Below are 16,055 nucleotides of genomic sequence, written 5' to 3'. Positions count from 1 at the left end.
TGGGGGGGGGGGAGGGACTTAGGAAACTTGCTCCATCGTTTCAGCTGCCGCGGCGGGAGATTAAATCGAACGGGCGACCTCTGGATTACAAGTCCAGGGTGCTAACCGAATTCACGGAGGTGAAATTAAAGAGAGAGCAAGAAGCGAGAAAAGAGAGAGAGAATAAAAAGCCGGGACTCTGTAGAAACCCGCGGTGAATTAACCGCACGGTACTGACAAAGCGCCGCGTGGCCCCCAGGTGCCGGCGTTAATGTGATTGAAATGCTGACAGATTTCTTTTTTTTTATTGTTAATTAGTTAATGTGCTTGCCTGCAGTTTTTAAACTTTGATTTTCAGCCGAAACCCACTTAAAGCCATGCCGACGGGTTCTCGGTGCCCACCCAACCGCGGTGCCCTTGGTCACCCTGCGGCTCCCACCACCATCCTTACACTACGCCCCCCCCCCCTCCGCTACGCCCCCTACCACGAGGAGCCTGAGCGGAAAAGCGAGGAGGGTGGTGGCGGTGGCTGCGTGAATGAAGGTCGCGGCGATCTGAATGAATCGGAGCGGGGGATTTGGCTTAACACCGTCGAAGCCGAGGCGGGGTGTCTCATTCATTAATTCTAAGATGGACTCATTCATTTCATTCATTTAGCTGTTCATTCTCTTCCTCATTTTCAGTGTTGATGCATTCATGTGTCTGCCGACTCCATTGGTTGCCCTCCCATTCATTCATGGAATGCCCCGTTCATTAATTAATTGACTTGTTCATTCACTGATTCATTCAGTTAATTATTTGAGTATTCATGCATTGAAGTATTCACCTGTTGGGTAGGGTGCTCAGATCTTTGAAATGTAATTCACTCTTTTCATTTCACCATGAATTTCTCTCATTGAACTATTCACACAATTATTTATTTTAGCTGTTCAGTGGGTTGTATGTTTAATGTCCTTCGCACCGTACGTAGCCAACCGTGCTAATCGGAGGTGCGGGGGAAGGACAACAAACTAAACACAAAAAGCAGTTTTGAAGTAGTAATGAGTTTTCAATCTACATTTAAAAAGTGCATAGCTCCAGTGGCTTCCTAATATCGGAAGGAAGAGTGTTCCAAACGACCGCAGAAGCGCATCTGAAAGCGCACGATGCAGTGACCATCTTTGTTTAATGACTAGCCAAAAGCCACTGTGAGGATCACCGGAGTTCACGTGATGGTTTATATTCCTTGACGAGATCAGTAAGGTATTGTGGCTCATTTGTGGCAAACGCTTTGCGTGTAATGATTGTGAAGCCAATGCAGCTCAGCGAGCACTGGACAGACATGGTCGGATCTTGCAGTACCCGTCACGAAACGTGCCAAATTATCTTGTACATGTTGCAGCTTGGTAATGTTTTTGGCAGATGTCCCGTAGAGTAGTGAGTTGCAATGATCGAGCTTAGTTGATACTATGCTATCCCATTCACTCATTCAATCAACATCTCATTCATTCACTCACACATTCAATAAGTAATTCACCATATTTATTTTAGTGGATGAGAACTCACTCTCTGGTCGTGCCCCCCCCACCACCACCACTTTACTCGCATGATCGCCCCCCAGCCATGCTGCGCCTCATGCATAGACTTGCCACCTCTAGCGTGGCAAAAAAACCCAAGCGTAAATATATTTACGCGAGAGAAAAATATCTCACAATACCAGAAGAAGCAGACGACTATGTGCAAATGCAATGCCTGAAATGGTTTTATTATTACGCAACGTATATATACAAAAATTGTATCAATGTCCCCGGGAATACTAAAGAGTATTTCCCAGGACAGCTTCTGCAAAGAGAGGGCGGTCCTGGGAAATCCAGGACAGGTGGCAACCCTACCGCGGTGGGGGGGGGCGGGGGGGGCGGGGGCTCCTTTAAGCCTCTCGCTCCTGCGGGACCCATCCGCAGCAAGCTGCTGCATCGCCTCTGAGCGTCCTCTGCAGACCTCCTTCACCTGGCACGTGGCAAGGCCAGCGCCGGGCAGATGGACACGCAGAGGCGTGCGTGCGTGCGTGCGTGGGTAGATGGGTGGGTGGGTGGATGAGCGGGTGGTTGGGTTGGGTGGGAGGGTGGATAGGCGGGTAGGTAGTAGGTGGACCTTCCGCAAGCCAGATTACGGTTGAATGCACGCATTTAGCATGAAGGATCTTAGCAGGCATGTAATGGTTAATTGAAACGTGGGTTATATTCGGGTGCTCAGGTGGTTTGTTGGGTGACCGAGTAGATGTGTGGGTAGGTTCGTAGGTTAGAAGGTGGTTAGGTGTGTGTGTCGGAGGGTGGGTGAGTGGGTGGGTTAATGGGTGGGCGGGTAGATGGGTTGCGTGGGAGGGTGGGTAGATGGCTACATGAGTGGGTGGATGCATTGGTTGGTTGGTTTAATGTTTGGGAATTAGGTTAAAACATCATTTTTAACTATACAAATCGTGGGTCATGATTCTGTGTGTGGGTGAGGGGGGAGTAGGTGCGTGGGTGTATTGGTTAGAGGGTGGTTAGGTGTGTGATTCGGTGGGTGGGTTGGGTGAGTGGATGCATAGGTCAGTGTGTGGGTTAGTGGGTGGGTGCGGGGTAGGTGTGTGGGTGGGTTGGTAGGTTAGAGGGTGGTTAAGTGCGTGAGTCAGAGGGTAGGTTTGGGGTTTCGGTGGGTGGATGAGTGGGTTTCTGTGGGTTAGTGGGTGGGTGGGTTGGTAGGTTAGAGGGTGGTTAAGTGTGTGAGTCAGAGGGTAGGTTTGGGGTTTCGGTGGGTGGATGAGTGGGTTTCTGTGGGTTAGTGGGTGGGTGGGTTGGTAGGTTCGAGGGTGGGTAGGTGCGTCGGAAGGTGGCCAGGTGGCTGAGGTGTCAGAGCACTGAGCCACCACCACTATGATCCTGGGTTCGAATCTGGAATTCAGTCGCCAGTGATTAAACCGGGTTAAGTCTGTATGTATGTATGTTGATCTTATTTTGCATCTTCCTTATCCAACCATGCTAACAAGTTGATGTTCTCAGCCTGGTCACAGATAACTGCACGGAAATAAACCCCTGACATATTAAATGTATCTCTGCACTTATGTTACCTCTTTTCAGCTCTTGAGGATTACAAAACCAAATAGTTTAATTGGCATGAAATGACAAACACCGTTTGCAAGGACATACATGAATAAAATAGATTTACTGACAGTGACCTCCGAATAAATTCTCTGACAATCTTACAGGCATCGTTCTCTGACACAGGGTGATGCACTGCTAGCTGCGAAGGTTCGCGAACCGAAATGTCCTCGCCTCTCTGTAACATGACGTAGCGATGGCACAATCCGGATACAAGTGGGGTGGGGGGAGGGGGTAAAAAAAACTCATCCTTTCGTTTCCTCCCTGGCGAGGCCTCTCCCCTCCCTGCAATAAACAAGACTCTCCGCCCACACGCACGTACAGGAATTTAATTAAGCACATTCGTCGGCAGGAACTTTATTATTGGAGAATTGAAATAACAGAGCGGAATTGACGAACGGCCGGTGACGTGACGCAAGGGGGTTCCTGCCCTGACCTCCGGGGTGAGAGTACACCCTGAACCGTGATTATCTCCGTTAGCCGTGTTCAGTCCACTGCTGCGTTAAGTTCTCCCCAAGCGGCCCGCCCAGCCCATCTCTCTAGGGTCCTCTGACGCAAAGATTCCATTTGGTACCCCGGCGCACGAGTCGATCGCGTCGCTCCGTCATTTGGCTGGCACTCCCGTCGTCGCTCTCGACAGCGGTCCGTCACCGATCGCCGCCGTGATGTGTCCTGCCCAAACTCACTTGACTTGTCCTCGCAGTCCGTATCATGTCTAGAATATGCGCGTGTTCTCTGACTCGTCGTGGTCCCCGGCGTTTCACTCCATGTGCCAGCACGTGAGAGAGATAGAGCGGAGAGAGCTGTACAGGCTCAAATCTCAGCTTAGCCTTCCAAGATCTGACAACAGTTCAGTTTCCAACGAAGCTCCCAGCACTTGGAACGAAACGTTGGACATCGTGCCGAACGACATGCGGTGGCATCACACGGTAACCCCGGGCGAGTGGTAAAAAGTTGAACCCTGGGGTGCGCAGGTCAACACAGTCATGAGAAGTCTGCAGGGTGACTTGGGGAGCAGCTAACAAGTCTCCCCCCCTCTCCCACCCCCTCCCCTCCCTCCCCTCCCTCCCCTCTCCGCCTAGAAGATGGAATGGCAGTGGGGATGCTGGCCGGCGCGGCGGGGGATAAACAGCACAGCCTTGCCAGCCTCGCTCAACTCCACGCAGACTTCCCAGCCGCAGCCTTTCTCTTCCCAGACGGGCTGTCCTCCACCGAGACCCTGCTCACCAACATCCAGGTATGGACCTTCGTGCCGTCCGCCTGCCCGCCTGCCTGCCCGCCCGCCCGCCCGTCTGCCCGCCTGCCCGCCTGCGTGACTGCCCCCTCGCAACAGCCGTAGCTCGTTGGTCGCTCCAGGTTGAGGAAGCTGCAAAGTCCGCCCCGGGTTTTCCAGTCGCGGTGATAGTAAGCGGAATTTGTCGATAGTGATTTCTCGCAGAGAGACCCGCAGACTCGTATAGAGACGCACTGACACGCAGAGAGCCACTGACTTGCATAAACACGCACTGGCTCGCAAACACTCTCCCCTCACAACACACTCCTCACCCCTCACTCTTCACCCCTCACCCCTTATCCCCCACTTCTCACCTCTCACCCCTCACCCCTCGCCCCTCACTCCTCAGCCCCCTCCCCTCACCCCCCACTCCTCACCCCTCACTCCCCACTACTCACCCCTCACCCCTCACCCCTCGCCCCTCACTCCTCACCCCCCACCCCTCACCCCCCACTCCTCACCCCTCACTCCTCTCCCCTCACCCCTCACCCCTCACCCCCCACCCCTCACCCCCCACCCCTCACTCCTCACCCCTCACTCCCCACTCCTCACCCCTCACTCCTCACCCCTCACCCCCCACCCCTCACCCCCCACCCCTCACCTTTCACCCCTCACCCCTCACCCCCCACCCCTCACTCCTCACCCCTCACCCCCCACCCCTCACCTTTCACCCCTCACCCCTCACCCCCCACCCCTCACCTTTCACCCCTCACCCCTCACCCCTCACCCCCCACCCCTCACCCCTCACCCCTCACCCCTCACCCCCCACCCCTCACCCCTCTCCCCTCACTCCTCACCCCTCACCCCTCACTCCTCTCCCCTCACCCCTCACTCCTCACCCCTCGCTCCCCGCCCCTCACCCCTCACTCCTCACCCCTCACTCCCCACCCCTCACCCCTCACCCCCCACCCCTCACCCCTCACCCCCCACCCCTCACCCCTCTCCCCTCACTCCTCACCCCTCACCCCTCACTCCTCTCCCCTCACCCCTCACTCCCCACCTCACTCCTCACCCCTCCTCACCCCTCACCCCTCACACCCTCACTCCTCTCCCCTCACCCCTCACTCCCCACCTCACTCCTCACCCCTCCTCACCCCTCACTCCTCTCCCCTCACAACACACTCCTGACAACACACTCCTCACTCCTCACATCTCATCACAACTCTCATCCCACCATGCAGACTCAGCTGCAAGTTCACCACAACGCCTTCTCATCTCACTGCACGCACACACCATCACGCGGGAGCCGCTGCGTTTGGCGGGACGTGGAGTCCGTACTGCGCGAGAGTAATGAGCCTCCGTGCGTAACCACTCATTTACACAGTCAATAAATCATGGCCTGCTGTGCCGTGGCACACAGATAGCAAACGCTTTGCAGGGTTTAACAAGAGCATTTATTAATAGGCGAACGGACGGGCAGACGAACGAACGAACCCATGAGCGAGTGGAACGGGCGGTCCGAGACGGACCGTGCCAGCCACGTGGGTCACATAACCAGAGCCCCTGGCAGTGCCCGGGCGATTCCGTGATGTTATGTAAACGATTACGCCACCGGTTATCGGTTCGACTGCTCGGCTAATCGGAGAAGGTTGCCTCCATGCAGAACTTGGTTGCGAGCCTGAGCGATCGGTTGTGCAGCTTAGAACCGCTCTCGAAACCGCACAACTTAAAATCGCCCGCAACTGCTTTGTCCATATCTGAGCGAGGAGTTACGCAACAACAAAGATGTGTCTGAGCGTAGCTAAAGTGCGCTGGCCACACCCTCTGCACCATGGCCCCATTCTTTTCCTGGTTAGCTCCACTCCTGCATAAGGTGGGGGGGGAGTGGTAATTTTTGTCTTTAGTGTGTGCCTGCACGTGTGAACGTGTATGCGTGCGTAACGTGCGTGCGTAACGTGCGTGCGTGTGTGACGCGCGTGTGTGTAACGTGCATGCGTGACGTGGCGTGACGTGGCGTGACGTGCGTCCCAGGGCCTGCTGAAGGTGGCGGCCGACTCAGCGCGGGCGCAGGACAAGCAGGCGCAGCTGGAGAAGTCGGAGCTGCGCTTGGAGATCCTGCGGGAGCGCGAGGTGCGCGAGGCCCTGGAGAGGGAGCTCGCCACCGAGCAGCGCAACCGCGGTACGACGTCGACGTCGTTGTCGCACGGGTTGCACACTCGCGCGCGGTTACGCAGTTTCAATTCAACGTCAATGTTTATTTGTTGCACGGAAGATCCCGTGTAGCCAGTTCCCCAGCTAGTTTTTAACGCTAGAACAACAACAACGACATCGTCAGAGGGGTACACTCCGCTGCTCCTGATGCGGTTATCTGCCTTGAGCATCTGCATGTGAAAAGTTGTTGCTCTGCATCTTACTTCAGCCATACAATAGAAGAAGAAGATGAATATCACAGCGATCCGCGCGGAAGAACGGGCAACATCGGAACAGGGCGCGTCGGAGGTGCAGGCTAGAATAATGCGCCGGGAACAAACCGTAACAATATTAACGATATAAACACAGGCACGTTGCACCGACAACCGGGACGTGGTAGAGAATGCTCGTAGGGGAGATGGAGTCGAGGCGAAGCGAATGCGGCCGAGCGAATAAAACAACAGCCATCGGGAGAAAGCGACGAGTCGCAGCAGGGTTGAGCACGGTGGTTGCGATGTCGATGGTGGAGTAGCGTGTTTTTGACGGAAGCCGTCCTCCTTCCCGTACGCCGGGGCGTCTCAGAGCGTTTCACATCGGGCGTTCCCCCTCTTCGCGAAACAATTTGAAAGGTCATCCCAGGTGGCAGCCGTGTCCCCGTAACACGACACGCAAAAAAAAACACTCGTAAAAAGCACACGGCCTTTGTGCGTTATGCATGTGTGCGGAACTTCTTTTGCACCGTACATAGCCAACCGTGCTAATCCGAGGTGCGGGGGAAGGAGAACCAACTTCACACAACAAGCAGTACAAATCTGTTCGAAAAGCAGTTATGCCAGGTTTTATGCGTTTTTATGCCTTGTTTCAAATATACGGGTTTCCAGTCCTACACTGTCATTCTATTGCTTTTGAGTTTTCTCATCGTACTACAGATGTGATTATTGTCGGCATCAGCTCGGCTGACATGGGCCCGGTAGCGTGGAAGTGGGGACTCCACATAAAAAGGTTTCCAGAGGCAGACTTTGCAGCAGTGAGCATTGGTGACTGTACTATACTGTGCTGATGAGTGCTAATGAGGACGAAACCGGTCCACATAGTCGGCGATGACTACTTCACTGCCGTCGCCACCACCAATTATTTTGATGGTAACCGATAGACATGTGGGACCACAATGCAATTCTTCTTCAGGAGCCCGCCTGATGGCATTGTTTTCTTTACACAATGCACAGTTTGGCTGCATTTCTCTTTTTTATTTTCGTTTGTGTGTGCGTGTGCGTGTGTTTATGCGTTCTCGTTGTGCGCGCGCGCGTCTGTTTCGCAAACCGTGCGCGCATCCGCAGAACTCGTGCAGAAGCGTCTGAAGAAGGAGAAGAAGGCCAAGAGGAAGCTGCAGGAGGCGCTGGAGTTTGAGGGCAAGCGGCGGGAGCAGGCCGAGCACGCGCTCACGCAGGCCACCAACCCCGACGGCCTGCGTGGCCTCGGAGGTGAGCTCGCCTCCATGCGCCGAGTCTCTCTGGGGTTTCCTCTTTCCCTCCTCCTCCTCCCTCCCCGCTGTGACATGATAATGTATGGCTCGACTTGTATGGACAACAGGGTCGCCCGACGTTTGCACGGCACCACTGTTTCGATTTAAAGCTTTCGTGACTGCAGGGATTCATCTTCTTGGTTCTTTCGGTAAAGTGACTTTACCGAAAGAACCAAGAAGAGGCACCACTGTTGTCGACAGGACAAACGGGAGAGGGATGTGATACAACAATGTGGATTGTTTGGCTGCTGCTACTGCAGTCGCAGCTGCGCTGGCAGGGCAGGTGGCATCCCGAGCCACCAGTGGGAAAGTGAGACGTAGACGGAGCTGAATTATCGGTAAAATTAAACAAATTATGTTGGCGATGCTGCTGCGTTAGGAGTGGTGCACAAGTACAGTTAACAACACTCAACACTTTCCGTGCCAATAATAACACTGTGGCCTTGAAATAAAAAAACATATATACAAAAGACAGGGTGTTATAGTGACAGATGGCATCGGCTTGCCGAGGGAGGCCCGAATCCAGCAGTGGAAATGCTGCTACTGCTGCTGATGCTGCTGCTGATGACAGTGACCCTAATTTTAAACCGAAATATTCGGGGGAAGAAATATTCATTTATATCTTAACTAAGGTTCTGCCTCGAAGCCTCCGTGTAAATGCCAAGAAAACGCAACACATTTTGTCAATTGCCCTGTGTGGCCTTAACTGGAAAAATCTGTAATCGGCGACGTTTTGGGCAATGACCCTTCTTCTTATTAGCACTTGAAGAAGAATGGCTATTGCCCAAAAACTCCGCATATTTATTATATACCTTTCCTTTGAAGGCCACAGTGTTATTGACAAATTTGTGTTGCGTTTTCAATACGTGGTTCTGCATCAACTGATAGACTTTAGGCCAACGGAGCTTCGGGAGGAAGGCGACCGACCGACCTTGAGTGGGGTGCAGGCCCCTTTCCTGAACTGGGCAACCGTTGGGAGAGAAAGCGGAGAAATTCCCACGAGACCCAACATTTCCAATCTCCTGCTCGTCCCCGAAGGCCCGCCTGCATGACCGTGTTGTTGCGAGTTAATCTCTCTCTAATAAGGCATTTCACAAAATTCATAAATAAGGCATTAGGAAAAAGAGACGTTTAGAGATTTCATCCGTCTGTTATTCTAATGTGTACATATATATGAGGTAACCAGTCAGGATGCAACTAGAGTGCCAATTTTTTTCACGGACCAAACCCGGAAATATGTTTCAGTCAGCCTAGGTATTTCAAAACTTTGCAGTAGACTGTAATGAAGTTCAACGCAATGCCACCAGATTTCGGTACAAATCTATCCTTGCCACTCGAACACGGACGTCGTAGGTTCGTAATCAACTACGGCACAAACCGTAGTTGCCACCTCTGATGTACAAAACACCAGGAGACATGTTAGAAAGAAGAATAGCTCACGATAGTGGAAGTGGGGAGAACTATGTGTAAGCGTGTCATCCGGAGCGGTGTATTCATTACTATGATCATCAGTATGCAACTGACAAAAACCGGGTCTTTATTGTCCCGGGAAAATGTAAGGACTTCCCAGGATGCAGCTGGAAAAGGGGACGATCCTCGGGAAAAGGAGGACAGTGACCAGTGGGCAAGTGAGACGGAGCGAGCCGAATTTGCCGGTGAAATTAATTAAATGATCTGGTGACGCTGCTGCTGCCGCATTGGCAGTGATGCCACAAGCGCAATTAGCAAAAACGAACTCCACACACTCATCAATAACAACACCACCTTGTGGCCTTCAATGTAAAAATGGATTCCGTGATTGAGTGTATGTGCTGTGAGACAGAGCCATTGCCCGGACTGTCGCCTGTTGTATACTTTTCCTTTCAAAGCCACGGCGTTATTGACGGCAAAGTGTTGAGTTTGTTTTTCCCCCCCCCCACTGTGAATTGTCAGTGGTGTGGCAGAAGGAAGGGGGTATACTCTTTGGTTCTTTCGGTAAAGTCACGTAGGTAAAAAATTATAAAAGTTAAAAAATACAAATAAAATAAAATAAATGAAATCACGACGTTTCGGGTGCAACACAAGCGCTCGTCATCAGGTGGGACCACCATAGAAGCTTCTGGCTGAGGTGCCTGAAACGTCGTGATTTAATAGATTGTTTTTTTTACTTTTATAATTTTTTACCTACGTGACTTTACCGAAAGAACCAAAGAGTATGGATCCTTGCAGTCACGAAAACTGCAAATCTAGAAGGAAGGGGGTGTCTAGGGGGCTCGCTCGGCCGGTGCCTGATGAATATTCTTTCTCTGCGCATGGTTCATTTATGTCCTGAAGATGAAAAAAAAATGTACATCTTGGAATATTAAGAAGTTTTCACACCAAACACGGACGGCAAAAACAAAAAATCAAACGTTTGCCGTGTGCCGTTGTCTGATGTGAAATTATTAATTTATTATTATCACGGTTGTTGAGCAAAGACCCAAAGTCCCAAAATGTGAAGCCGCCGGCAACAAACAGCACTATTGTGAAAGTTGTAATAGACATGTGTTTCTTAATTATCAGCAAAGTTATTTTCGTAATAGCTTGGGGAAAAGAGATGATGCTGAGAGGAGGGGATTCGAGAGTGAAGCAGCATGAGGGACGTGTGTTGCACAAAGAGAAGTGTTTTGACCTACAGTGTGGTGAGTAAGTGGGTGAGTGAGTGGGTGAGTGAGTGTGTGAGTGAATGTGTGAGTGGGTGAGTGAGTGGGCTAGTGAGTGTGTAAGTAAGTGGGTGAGTGTGTGGGTGAGTGAGTGTGTGAATGAGTGTGTGAGTGTGTGAGTAAGTGTGTAAGTGAGTGAGTGTGTGGGTGAGTGAGTGTGTGGGTGAGTGAGTGTGTGAGTGAGTGTGTAAGTAAGCGGGTGAGTGTGTGGGTGAGTGGCTGCGAGTGTATTGTTGCGACCTTGCAGTGTAGTAGTGAATGAACATATACTGTGGATGAGACGAAACAGTCAGTGTCTGCTAAACCTCAGCCTCAACATTGGTGGATGAATCAATGAGCAGAGTTCGTGGGGACATTAACCACGGTATTACCAATAGGAAGAGTGAAACGGGGACGACTAACCACCAGTGAGTGAGAGAGTGACTGGAGTGATACAGTGAGTGCTGGATCATCAGTTAGTTTGACTGATTTACTGTGACTTCTGTCAAGCACAGTGAGGTAGGAACTGGGTGCTCCATCCCCAGATATGACAGCAGCAGGATTTTAACTTTGACTGAAAATGTAGTTTTGTCCGCTAATTCATAATTTGAATTATCTGCTGCAAACAGAAATCTGCCGCTACGGATTCTCTGAGCGAGGAGCAGAACTCCTGGGAGCAGCTGCCATCGGTGTGGTTGTTAAATAAATTTGTTGTTGTTGGCAGTAAATGTTTGTAGAAAAAAAAAGCGCGTGTCCGCAAACCATCGCCGGGGCGTTAAGATTTTGACGTAAAACTTGTGGCAGTTTTTGTCATGGAGATAAACTAAAAAAAAGCTAAACGGCAGATGTGATTCCAAAAAATCCACGGCGCCAAATTAAAATGTGCGGGAGGGCTCACTATTCGTGAAGGGCATGTTTATAGGGGGGCGGGTGGGGTGGGGGGGGGCGCTGGATTGATTTTAATATATTTTCTTCTTCCGTGTTTTTGTTTCGCAAAAAAATGTAAATACCAAGCAGCGCGGCCAAAAAAGGCGATGCCGGGAGAGCGTCCAAGGCTTTAACATTTAGCACCAAAGCCGCCCGGTAGCCCACCCCCCTCCTCCCTGCCCACCCACTCCCCTACTGCCTGCCAGGGGTGCTAGGGAAGGCGACCCAAACACACAAACGGATTAGCGCGCCCGCCCAGTCGCCCGCTTGCGCGCGCGCGCGTGCGTGTGCCGCGACCCTTCCAGTCATCACTGATCATTGTGTCGGCGCTCTGCCGTTTGCTGCTCACACGCGCGCCCACTGACAACAACAACACCACCACGGTTAAAATACGACACGGAGGCCAATCAAGTAATGTTGCATTAGAGTCTCGTGTGGCCGGCACTGGGGCCCGGATCCTACACTTGGCGTGCACACATAAAAGTGCACTCCGGGTATAAGGGGCCGCACCATAAATGAGAGCCATCCTGCAGTAATGGGTCGTTTAGTTGGAGAGTATAATATTTCAAAGGGAGTTGCGCGGGGTGCGTGCCTGAGTTGTGGGTGCGTGCGTGTGCGCGCGTGTGTGTGTATGTGCATACCTGTGCACGTGTTTCCACGTGTTTGCGTGTGCGCGTGTGTGTTAGTGTGTGCGCGCGTGTGGGGAGCGGTGGCACAGTGGTTCGATTCCCGCTCACCACCAATAACAGTGGTGAATATTTGAACCGGGCCTTGGCTTCCCTTCGTTCGACTGAGCCTTAAATGTGGAACTGGTACAGTGTGTAAACGTCATCACTGGGGAGACAAAGGCGGCCGGGCGTGGTGCTGGCCACTCATCTCCTCGGGCGCCGTGTTGGCTTTCATAGGTGCTCGCTAACAAAACTTGCGCCAAAAGTCCATTGAGGCTTTTGGGGGTCTTTGTCTTTGCATATGTACACGTGTTTTGTATTTGCCTATGCATGTGTGCATGTGGTTGTGTCTGAACCTGTGTATACACTTGTACATGGTTATGCATCTGTGGGTATGAGAATGTCTGTGGGTACGTGTGGGCGTGTGTTTGTGCGTGTGTCCTTTTGCAGGTACACGTGTGCTTGCGTGTGTGCCCATGTGTGATGTGTACGATTCAGAGGTGAGCAGGTGCTAGGCATTGCTAAGTGCTCGCGAACAGCTCTTGCCCTCAACAAGTCAGCTAAAGGCTACATGGGGAATCTTTGTCTTTGTGTGGTACAGAGCCACTGAGCCCCATGATGGAGGGAGAGAGAAGTGGACAGGGGGAGAACGAGAGAGTGGCTCAACAAGGTGAGTTCATTATTGTTGGCGCCGCGGTGGCGAGTTGTTAACTCCCTTGCCTGGTACACAGGAGGTTATAGGTTCGATCCCGACCCTGATGTCTGTATATTTGGAGTTTTGCATGTTCTCCCCGTGGTCGCGTTGATATTTCTCCGGGTCCTCTCGTTTTTCCCCTCCATATTTAGAAACATGCGTTTCGAATATCTGGTTTCTATACTGTCAATTTCCACGTAATATGCCACTTTGTTGAGCTATCATTTATGGCCAGGTCGCTCCTGCAAAATAGTTGTATCGCTCAATGGGCCTTACCTGGTAAAATAAAAAATAAAAATTTTAGTTTAATCATGGCCAATTGTCTCAGGGGGTTCAAAAAGGCCGTGTCCAAGCAATGTAACGGCGTCGCTGAGATCCTGGGTTTAAATGCGGGTTTTGGACACTCACGATGATGTCCACGTTCTCCGGTTCCAGGTGTGACAGTTGATGGTCGTGGCCAAGTCACCAAGTCACCAGCGGCTGCACAAAAAATTCCAATCGTTACATTTGGTGTAGCACTTAATTTGGTGAATATTTGCAGCTGTAGCAATTTGAAGCATCGGTTTGACCATCACGCGACAAACACAACCACGACGCTTTTATTGAATGGGGAAAATCGTTTCACAAAGCACGCACAAAGTGGGTAATATCTGTAATCGTTATTTCATACTTTGCCGTGAAATATATTTAAAAAAACATCGAACGAGTGATGATAATCATTCGTTGATAAACAGACGATATGATTTAACGTGCACCCTTATGTATGTTGAACTTCTTTCGCACCATACGTAGCCAACAATGTTAATCGGAGGTGCAGAGGAAGGACAACAAACAATAAAAAAGCAGTTCTAAAGAAGTGAGTTACCAATCTAGATGATTTAAAAGTGCATAGCTCCAGTGGCTTCCTAATATCGGAAGGAAGAGCATTCCAGACGGCCACAGAAGCGCATCTGAAAGCGCGCGATGCAGTGACCGTCTTTGTGCAATGGCTGGACAAGGATGTATATAATCGGACATGTATCGTATTATCGCCGCATCGTGGAAGTGGTGCTTAATTTCAGCTAGAACAGTCTGGAACCCCGTTCCGGGGATTGTTTTGTTACCCAGCCACATCTGTCTCTAATTATTTTCTCCCAAACTCACTTATAAACCGGCTTATACGATTATAGGAATATCCCGTACAATAATATACAACTATTATGATTACAGAGAAACCTAGTTTTGTGCTCGAGTGGTTCTGCCTCATGCAGATAACCCCGACTCCAAGCCAGGCTAGCAGCAGGAGCGTTCTGGAAAACACCGCGGTGAGGAATTGAAACCGTGTGCGTGAAATGTTGAGATTGGGCTCCCAACCTCAACATTTCTCCGTTCCCTGGGATCACTGTTTCGTGAATTATGCGGAGCTTCTCTGGGAATGTTCAGGAAGTTAGGCAGGGCAGTCTTGTGGGGGTGGGTGGGGTGGGGGGGGGGGTTTGTAGGGTTGGGATTATTGAGGAGGCGTCCAGTGAAGGAATGTGGGAATGTGTGGGAACCCGTGGCATGATGCATTAATTAACCAAGGAGACCCCACGACTCACAAACACCGCCCCGTAAATCCGCATGCCCACAGCCATCCAGTCATCCACCACTTGAGTTTGTGATAAGACAATGAAGTTTCATAAAGAAAGCACTCGTCTTATATTTATGCGAAGACAAAGACCCCTCCCCCCATCACCCTGTGTGGGCTGCACGGATCCTGGGGCAGGTGATATCAGCCGAGTGGTCTGGCTAGTACCCCGCCCGAGTGCTGATGTTTACACACCGCACTAGGTACTCACTTTTAAGGCCTAGTTGACCTCGGAGAGGCCCAGGACCGGTTGAGATATTCTTCACCGATATTGGCCGTGAGCTGGAATGGAACTCGGGTCGCCGGGTTTGTAGAGCAGTGCGTGAACCACTATACCACCACTCCACATTTAAACACACAAATATACACACAGTCTTATGCAAAGTGTAAATGAATAAAAATAGGTGTGACAAATCCGGAATCTACAGGGTAGTTTCAGACGATCCTCCGACGTGTGTTGTGGTTGTAGTCCCGCATGCAGTTCGGTCACGATTGTCCGACGCTGCGCCCAACACAGCGTGCCGAGCAATACGCAGAGCAACAATAACAACAACACAACAACCCGAGTACACATTGGAGAGCTCTGCCTCCGATTTCCTTCCCACCGCATCTCCGATTAGCGCAGTTGGCTACGCACGTTGCGCAAGAAGTTCAACGTACACACACGGACACACGGCAGCAGCGTGACCGCAAACACCCGCGCAGAAGTTGAGAGTTTCAGGTTCTCGAGTTAAATCCGGCCGCGACTTGCCTCTGCTTACTTGGTGACGGTGCTGCTGCCGCCACTACGTTGGCAATGGTGCACATGCACAATTAACAACAACAACAACAACTCAACACGCCCGTCAAAAACAACACTGTGTGTGTGGTCTTAAAATAAAATATATAATAGGCGACGTTTGGGGCAGTGGCCCATCTCACAAGCACATAACATTTTACGAAGAAGGGCGATTGCCCAAAAGGCCACCTATTTGATATATTTCTTATTTTAAGGCCACCACTATTATTGATGAATAAGTTGAGGTTTTTTTTATGTATAATTGCTTGAGTTAATATCTGCTTACAGAGACAACGATCACGTCACACCCCCCCCCACCTCGCACTACCTGTACTGCGTGTTATTCGAACGCTACGCTACTCGTGTTTTGTAATTAATCGTTGTCCCCGTTTAAGCCTGGCCATGTAAACCCCAATCAAACCGTACTCGCGTAAATGGTGCGGCACATGAATCAATGACGCTGCTCGAAAGAGGAATATATATGTGTGTGTGTAAGTCGTCGTTTCAGACAATGCCCCTACTTGATAGCAGAGAGAAAAATTAAATAGCGGCGATGGTTACAAAGCCGTCGCTGGGACGGTCAAGCGGCTGGAAGCAGTGATTGTGGGGGTGCTGGCGTTAACATTTCTTAAAATCCTCGTGCGATGATAGACACATGGATGTATAGAGATGTATTGAGAGGAGAGACACGTGGACAAAAGA

General features: G+C 51.0%; 1 protein-coding gene across 1 annotated transcript in view; it reads left to right on the top strand.

Moving 5' to 3' along the window:
- DACH1 (dachshund family transcription factor 1) overlaps positions 1-16,055 on the top strand; it is a 168,907-nt gene that overhangs the window by 144,680 nt on the left and 8,172 nt on the right. Inside the window, exons 9-12 of the mRNA XM_078602693.1 lie at positions 4,178-4,332; positions 6,340-6,487; positions 7,836-7,979; positions 12,877-12,945. Of these exons, the coding sequence (XP_078458819.1) occupies positions 4,178-4,332; positions 6,340-6,487; positions 7,836-7,979; positions 12,877-12,945 (516 nt within the window). The remainder of the gene's footprint in view (positions 1-4,177; positions 4,333-6,339; positions 6,488-7,835; positions 7,980-12,876; positions 12,946-16,055) is intronic.

Source organism: Lampetra planeri, chromosome 19 (genome assembly GCF_965212315.1).
Source record: "Lampetra planeri chromosome 19, kcLamPlan1.2.h2, whole genome shotgun sequence".
NCBI classification, from domain to species: domain Eukaryota; kingdom Metazoa; phylum Chordata; class Hyperoartia; order Petromyzontiformes; family Petromyzontidae; genus Lampetra; species Lampetra planeri.
The sequence above is the reverse complement of the archived record's forward strand: the minus strand, read 5'-3'. Positions and strand labels throughout refer to the sequence as shown.